This window comes from Doryrhamphus excisus, linkage group LG6 (assembly GCF_037039965.1).
Source record: "Doryrhamphus excisus strain RoL-2023G ecotype Guam linkage group LG6, RoL_Dexc_Guam_v1.1, whole genome shotgun sequence".
NCBI lineage: Eukaryota > Metazoa > Chordata > Actinopteri > Syngnathiformes > Syngnathidae > Doryrhamphus > Doryrhamphus excisus.
In genome coordinates this window covers 17,865,831-17,873,924 of record NC_136362.1, presented here as the reverse complement: position 1 = coordinate 17,873,924, position 8,094 = coordinate 17,865,831, and the positions used below count along the sequence as shown (strand labels likewise).

General features: G+C 41.4%; 2 protein-coding genes across 9 annotated transcripts in view; one reads left to right on the top strand and one right to left on the bottom strand.

Annotated features, from left to right (window-relative positions):
* The first annotated feature begins 31 nt into the window (after positions 1-31).
* On the top strand, positions 32-3,199 carry prkab2 (protein kinase, AMP-activated, beta 2 non-catalytic subunit). Its single transcript, XM_078791581.1, has 8 exons — positions 32-118; positions 642-822; positions 899-1,056; positions 1,128-1,221; positions 2,198-2,312; positions 2,389-2,522; positions 2,601-2,669; positions 2,769-3,199. The coding sequence occupies exons 2-8, from the start codon at positions 664-666 to the stop codon at positions 2,844-2,846; spliced, it is 807 nt and encodes a 268-aa protein (XP_078647707.1). The 5' UTR covers positions 32-118; positions 642-663; the 3' UTR covers positions 2,847-3,199.
* A 907-nt stretch (positions 3,200-4,106) lies between these two features.
* Positions 4,107-8,094, bottom strand: part of LOC131125303 (myomegalin) — a 46,976-nt gene continuing 42,988 nt past the window's right edge. For 7 of the 8 annotated variants that reach the window (XM_058066731.2, XM_078791579.1, XM_058066725.2 and 4 more), the window contains 2 exons: positions 7,801-7,858; positions 4,107-6,618 (listed from right to left, as the gene is read on the bottom strand). In XM_058066731.2, coding sequence (XP_057922714.2) covers positions 6,512-6,618; positions 7,801-7,858 — 165 coding nt within the window. In that variant the 3' untranslated portion in view covers positions 4,107-6,511. The remainder of the gene's footprint in view (positions 6,619-7,800; positions 7,859-8,094) is intronic. The other variant, XM_058066728.2, reaches the window with a different exon arrangement.

Sequence of the window (8,094 nt, the reverse complement as noted above, 5' to 3'; positions counted from 1 at the left end):
CTGACGTCATTGAATTATGTCCCTCCCCGCGCGCCGTTGTTGGCAGGCAGCACTCGTTGGTAAGGAGGAGGGTCTTCGACTGAAAACAGTCGGCAAATCAACACTGACAGGTGTCGAGGTGAGTTTGCAGCGGTTTTATGTATAATTGTAACTTCTATCGCCTTTTTGTATTCCATATTTCAGCCTGTCGCTACTAAAAAAGACCAGAAAACGGGCCGGTGTGACTTATCAAAGCCTGTGCTTTAGCTAGCGGCGCCTCAAGTAGCAGCTAAAAATACTCTTCATGTGTGGAGGTTACAACTGCAAGGATACCAGACTGGCTGTCTGCTTCTTGCCCTGAAAACACAAACATAACAGGCGTGTTGTCAAATGCTAAGCAATAAAGATTTTATTTTATTTTATTGCCTTCGAAAATACTCTTTGGTCGTCATTACAATGCAACTTGCCCTTTTCCGGTTGTTGTTCGTGATTTAGGGTGCTACATTGTTGTTATACAAGTCAAAATGATTATAACAGCATGTGTACCCATCAGTATCCCATCAAGGATCACAGAGATGAAGTCTAATCTTAACGCATCCATGTTGTGCTGAGCAGCCTGAACATGATGTCAACAACTAACGCTAACTTCTCTTTTGTCTCAGAGGTGTAAAGTAGTGCGCCGATATGGGCAACACAAGCGACAGGGTTTCAGCAGACCGCCACGGGGCCAAAGCCCACCGGTCGGACAGCGCCGGGGGTCACAAGGACCACGAGCCCAGCGGCAAGATGGTGGACAGCACCGACGACCCCAACATCTTCAACACATACGGGCCAGAGTCCAAGGTTTGCTGAACATGGAGCTGAACATCTTCTAATACAAGACATGCTTTTGAAACCTGGATTCTACTTCTTCTTACAGGTTTTAGGAGAGAAGGAATTTACGCCAGACTTGGACGATTTGGTGAAAACTGTTCCTCAAGCTCGGCCCACGGTCATCCGCTGGGCTGGAGGGGGCAAGGAGGTCTACATAGCGGGATCCTTTAATAACTGGAGCACTAAGATACCGCTCAATAAAAGGTAAACAAACCACATCATAATAAAGTGTCTGCTATATTTTAGCTAATATGCTGCTTCTTTTCTACGCAAAGCCACAATGACTTTGTAGCAATTCTGGACTTGCCTGAAGGTGAGCATCAGTACAAGTTTTTCGTGGATGGACAATGGGTGCATGACCCTTCAGAGGTATGTTTCATATTGACTCCAGTTTCAAACCAGTCTGCAAATCCAAATGCTGAATCTGAGCTATACAGATGTCTAGTCAGTCATTCATTTTCTACCGCTTATCCTCACGAGGGTCGCGGGCGTGCTGGAGCCTATCCCAGCTGTCTTCGGACGAGAGGCGGGGTACACCCTGGACTGGTTGCCAGCCAATCACAGGGCACATATAGACAAACAACCATTCACACTCACATTCATACCTAATTAACCTAGCATGTTTTTGGGAGGAAACCGGAGTACCCGGAGAAAACCCACGCATGCACAGGGAGAACATGCAAACTCCACACAGAGATGGCCGAGTGGAATTGAACCCTGGTCTCCTAGCTGTGAGGTCTGCGCTCTAACCACTCGACTGCCGTGCCGCCCACCAATACAAATTTAAAATATATATTTTCAAATTCTTACAAAATGCATTGCAATGCTGCTTCTGCCCACCAGAGAGAGCCAGATGAGCCCAGACGGAGGCTGATATCAATGCAGCGCCCCAGCAGGCACCAATGAATGCTTTGCTCAGACGCAATAATGCATTATGGGGAAACTTCAAACCCGTATTGCTACATGATTGTACATGTCTTAGGTATATGTTTTGAGTGTTTAATTTTGCTGAATTTGGGCGAGAGGCACCCTGGACCAGTAAAATCTCCATGTCATATCTTTTTGTACACTTAGCGTTCAAGGAAACCGGAGTACACGGAGAAAACCATGCAAACTCCACACAGAGATACCCGAGGGTGGAATCAAACTTGGGTTTCCTAGCTATGTGGCCTCCGTGCAACCCTATACATTGTCAAAACTTGTATTATTTATCGTTGTGATGTGTCCCTTAGTGCTTAGTCCCGTAATCCCATTAGAACATTATGAAGGCCAATAGTCCTTCACAAGGGCGCTTGCATATCGCTGGCTGACAACAAACGATGTTTGACCATGTTTTGTGTTTCAGCCGGTGGTGACGAGCCAGCTCGGTACCATCAATAACCTCATCCAGGTGAAGAAATCCGACTTTGAGGTGTTTGACGCCCTGCAGGTGGACTCTCTGGAGTGCTCTGATACGTCAGGTGCTTGTTTTTTTTGTCACTTTAGTTATCGTTTATATTTATTTATTCAGCTAACAGCATTGCCGTCTCCTCAAAGATTTGTCCAGCTCCCCTCCAGGTCCTTACAGTCAGGATCAGTACGCGTTCAAACCAGAGGAGCACTTCAAAGCTCCGCCCATACTCCCCCCTCACCTCCTTCAGGTCATACTCAACAAAGACACAAATATTTCGGTAAGTTCCGCGTGTGAGGGCGGTCGTTGTGTGTTTGTCGTGTGGTGTGCTGACATGCCCATCCGTGTCGGTCGGCAGTGTGACCCCGCCCTGCTTCCCGAACCCAACCACGTGATGCTGAACCATCTGTATGCGCTCTCCATAAAGGTGAGTACATATGAAGTGGCGGTAGAACACCAGTTAATAATAGGGTCGTTAAGTTTTTTTGTTTTTTTTAACTACTCTCCCTTGGTGTTTTCCACATAGGATGGCGTCATGGTGCTGAGCGCAACTCACAGATACAAGAAGAAATATGTGACCTCTTTGCTGTACAAGCCGATCTAAGCCTCACCTTTGGGAACGCAGCATGTTGTTGTTGTTGTTGTTGTTGGGAGGGGGTGACATTTAGCCAAATTGTGCACTTGAAACAAGTTTACTGTTTATTCATGGCAGTGGGCGTGGCCAAGTATCACAACGTCGCGCCTTGATTGTCTATATTTAGGGCTATGGAACAACGGACGACTCCGCTGTGGCTTCGACTGAATCACTGTGTGTGTGTGTGCGTGTTTGCTGCACTTTGTGACCATATGCATGCTGGTATTAAATTCAAAGGGCATACGGAGACCAGTTCAAGTTGCTCGAGCATAAAGTGCAATAATAAGTCATTTACTGTATGTGGAGTTCAAACAGGTTGTGCTTTTTATCTATGCAGTCTGACAGTGCAGTGCAGTTATCTTTCACTGTGTGTGCGTGTTTTTACTGTATTTATTCAGGCAGACTGCTGTTACATGTGAGCATTTACTGACAAAAAGGCATCCAAATCAGACGGCATTTTTGTTTTGAAGTCAAAACTTGATCTGAAAAGTGAAGCCGTGTTGGGAGCGACGACTCCTGCTGTTTGTTGTCAATTTTTTATTTAATTTGAATGAGAAAATGCAGAATCTCGCTCATAAGGAGCGTCTACAGGCGTCAGTGTTTTGGAGCTGAAACCCACCAAAACTTGAATTTTACAGCCATTTATGAATGTTTCCAATGCTTTGCCATTGTAAGTGTGAGATTATTTGCACAAAGTTGTATTTGTTTAAAAAAATAAAGAGGGAAAAGTTTTATTAACTCCTGCATTTTGGTGGTATTCTGTATTGTAATTCATATTATACATGTATATTCTAACAATGTGTTAAGCCGTGTATTAATAGTGTAATAGATACAGTAACCAGTTTTCTTTTTCAGTATGCAAAGCAGCAAATATTAAATTGTAGGCAAGGAACCATATTTGGTTATAAGTAATTATACATTAACATTTTTCAATTGAAAAAAAAATCTTAAATGTCTTCAATATAGATCCAGGTGCTACTATATCAATGAAATAAAACAAATAATTGTAAAAAACAATTAAAAATAAAATATTTGTCAAAATGGCAAATATAAATTTAACTATGTACACTGTATACATACAAAAAAGAAATAATCGTAATAAGTCACAAAATATTTAATTTTTTGTTATTTAAACTTTTTTTCACATATAGCATTACGTTTCTGTATAACATGAACATAAAATGCTTGAATTCTTTTTTTTCTTAAAAGCATACACACTAAAACACTGCCTCTTTTTGAAACATTTTATTGGTTCTTTCCCCAAAAAATATATGGCTAATACTTTTGGCAACACAACAAACACACTGTTAACTGTCATCAGAGACAGGATCCATATCATGAGTCCTGCATCGGCTTTCTAGTTCATTAAGCAAAACAAAGCTTTGTCTTTCCAGCACATGTAAAAAGCTGCACCAGTTCACTAGCACTATATATACATCTCTTTGATACCCCTCTTAACACTAATAATAAGGCTTTGTCATTTTATTCATCACTTCACTCACAATTTTGGTAGCTTTCAGGTGGACGCTCACTCACTGAAGAAGCTCTAAAGCTAACTTTAAAGGAAAACTACACTTTTAATTTCTTTTACTTTTATATTTCTACCCTTTACTGTGCATTCTAATGAAAGAAAACAAGTTAATATGAGCTAGCTAACAAAGCACATCATTGGGAGGTACCTATTTTGACTATGAACCCCCGCTAAAAAGATTTTATGCTTTGATAGACATGCTGCAATTAACAAGTACATTGATGACAACATGTAATACTGTAATATTTTGCCGTAACACTTATAATGTCCGCTCTCAGTGGGATGGCTGTGTCTTCCAGCACAAGACTTGTGCTCCAGTTCTCAGATAACTGTGAGTGACACTGAGACGAGTGGCGATTGAGGCATCATTTTATGCCGCCAGATAAATATAGCTTCTGTGTTAGCCGCTACAATAATAATATTGCTGTAGCTTGGTTAATGTACAAGTCAGTATTGTTAGGGCTATAGCATCAAAATAGGTACATCCATGACGTCCATTGTTAGCTAGCTCACACTAACTTCTCTCGGTAGAAAGCACAGAACAGGGAAATAAATATATGCCCATGTTTATAACGACTGAACGGTGGGTAAAATTCCAATGTGCAGTTTTCCTTTAAAGGCAAGCGAAGCTAAATTATTTGTAGATATTGTTATTGGGCAAGTAGAGCATCATAAAAGGCATAGTAAGGAAACAAAGTGGCTTCCTGCAAGCGTACGCTGCATATAAGTAACACATGGTAGCAACACACGTGATGTTTAACATCAATCTAAGTTATTGCACAGCTACCCCAAAAGGTTCCAACTTTGCAAAAAAAGCAAAAGTAAGTATGTATGCACGCACCCACACACAAAACGGAATAAAAAAAGCAAGTTATGTACAGCATGAATGGCACAATGTACAAGCATTAAAATAAAACCCAAAATGTACAGAACAATGATCCCACCCAGCCTGCCAAAGTTTGCATCATAGTTCTATAACATGACTGAGCCATGAGAATGTTAAAAAAAATAATAATAATAAAAAGACAAAATGGCATAACAAAGGGACATTTTTTTTCTGTTTTGGTCCAAAATTGGAAATTATCGCACCATTGGAAAGAAACCAAAGCAGCCCTGTGTATGCTGATGGCACATTCGCATGGTTAAGGCAGGTTAAAGTGTACAACAGTGGTTCTCAAACTTTGTACACCAAGTACCACTTCACCAATAATAGTTTAGCTTCAAATATGTGGCTTGTACCCACAGTTAAACCTTCAATTTGACTTTAATCCGTTAATAAATCACCCAAACTTAAAAAAAAAAAAAAGTGTTCCTGAGTACCACCAGTGGTACCTGTGCCACTGTTTGAGAATCACTGGTGTATAGTTCAAACTTTGGCAAGGCATGGCAATCTCCTGTCCTATAACTTAGATTTTTTTTATTATTATAATCACTCATGCAACACTCCAGTGTGAGAAATTGAATAGTCAGCGTTATTGCACATGCTCGTATGACCATTCCCTTCTGTTTTTTTTTTACTACATAGTTCGGCACTCGTGCAGCACTTGTTCCTTTAGTGTAAGACTGATGCCAGCGAAGCACCAACAAAAGAGGCTGGTGAGTAAAAATGGAGGCTTTTGCTGGTTTTTTAATGCATGGTTGATTGCTGCTGAGCTTCCACCACAAATATGAAAGTAAGAGGCTTACATTCGTCTATTATGTTTTACATTGTGGAGTCAAGTCAGTTGTCATTGAGTGAACTGCCCTTCATCATACACGCGCACACACACACACACATACCGCACATATATGTATGATGTGTGCAGAGTTCCTCTCGCAAACCTCAATTTAACATGCACGGAACACTTTATCTTTATCCAGCCATCTTTGCAAGAACATGCGCCATTTTGGAGCATCTTCTAGCAGCTCCATCAGCTTGGCACTGAAACCACCAGATACACATTTCACACACCTTCTGTGTCACACACTGCCTGACTGATACACTCGTAAAAATTGTAGTTTATGGGGTGGGGTGTTTTTTTTTGTCTAAGGCCAGGCTTAAGATCAGGAAGGTCTTGGCTATTGAAACACACGGAGGTCACAAGTGGTGGCGTTGAGGCTGGTTCTAAAGCAAGCATTGGCTGCTGCGCTTCCTCGCCGCAGGATGCTGGTTTGACTTTAGCCAAAAGCCATCAGCAGGCCACTCTCTGGCACCACCTCCTGGCTCCTCAGCTGAATGCACAAAAGAAACACGTTTTGGGGTCGACTGTACCATAGGATCACACTGACTTGTGTTAGTTGAATGTTTGCAGGCGGCGTGCTGAATGATGAGCTATTTTTTTTTATTAATGTATACATACAATGAGTAGTGGATTAGTATTGAGAAACATTTAATCAGTCACTGATGTGGCTTGAAGGCATCAAAAGGAGTTCTAGCACAAACACAGACCTTCATCTGCCCATGAAGCCACTCAGTGCATCTTATTTACACTTTATTTACCAGCTGAGCGAGGCCTGTAAAGTGTCAAATTTACGAGGGCCTTTTTAATTAGAAATACCGTCTTCGGGAATTGGGCCTGATAAACTGCACATTCAATTTATTGACGACGGAAGAAGATGCAGTTCTTTGAATTATGGTCAGACGGCCTTCAAATCCTTGTTGACATGATTTTTTTTATACATACATGCATTTGTGTATATATATCTTTTGTATCTGCTGGTGAAGGTCATTAATGCATGTAAATATCTTATTTAGATTGCACGGTGGTCGAGTGGTTAGCGCGCAGGCCACACATTTGCAAACATGCAGTACATGCATGCTTGTTTTTTTACTCATGTGGACATGAAGCAACCTTTACCCAGCCGTAGATAGATGACCCAGCCCTATGCATATGGCCACTACTTCCTGGTGGCCAGCTATGACAAAAAGCAGGCTTCACTCCATATCTTAAAATACAGTCTGTCAGCTGTTAGTTAGATCATTTTGCTTTTTAATAACAAGGCTAACCTTGCGTGTTGTTGCTATAAATGTGACTGATGTTATGTTAGCATTGCATGTTACATGCAAATGCTATGCTTGTGTTGATAATATTTGTGTCCGGTAATGTTTCTGGAAGTATTGCATATAATCATGGATGTACCTGTTAGTGCATGATCACATCATGTATAAAAGAGAAACATTGAATCCTGTTTCCTTTGCAGGTATTTGATTTAAGCAGCTTGCATGCTAAAAAAGTATCAATAACGTCATAAGACTGCTGTTGTTAAATGGGGTGAAGGCAATAAGATGTTAAAGCGCTGATGTGATTCCAAAACAAACAAATGCACATCAAAGTAAAAGCTGCCCCAGATCAGCTGCCAAAATGAAATCAACAACATCTGGGACAGCCTCCACTTATTTGGCGAGACAATTACCAGCAGAAGGAGAGAGGGGGCGGGAGGAGCTTAGAGAGGAGAGTCTCAGCTCGTTCTTCTGGAAGTGTTCACACGCAGAGACGAGTGTGAGACGAAGAAGTAACAGACAAAAAGTGATGGAGTCACAAATATGTACGTCGTCGCTAACGACATGGGAGAACATCCTGATTGGATATAAATCACACATACCAGTGATGTGCGATGCCATGGATTTGGCATCCAATCAGATACTGAGTATAATTCAGGCAAAAGTAGCAAAGGTATTGATACAGGAAACTATTTCAGTACTGATCA

Excerpts from the sequence above, each read along its gene's own strand:
- prkab2 (XM_078791581.1), top strand. The coding sequence starts at position 664 with ATGGGCAACACAAGCGACAGGGTTTCAGCAGACCGCCACGGGGCCAAA. Across the intron at positions 823-898 it reads CATACGGGCCAGAGTCCAAG|GTTTTAGGAGAGAAGGAATT; the intron begins GTTTGCTGAACA and ends TTCTTCTTACAG. Across the intron at positions 2,313-2,388 it reads GGAGTGCTCTGATACGTCAG|ATTTGTCCAGCTCCCCTCCA; the intron begins GTGCTTGTTTTT and ends GTCTCCTCAAAG.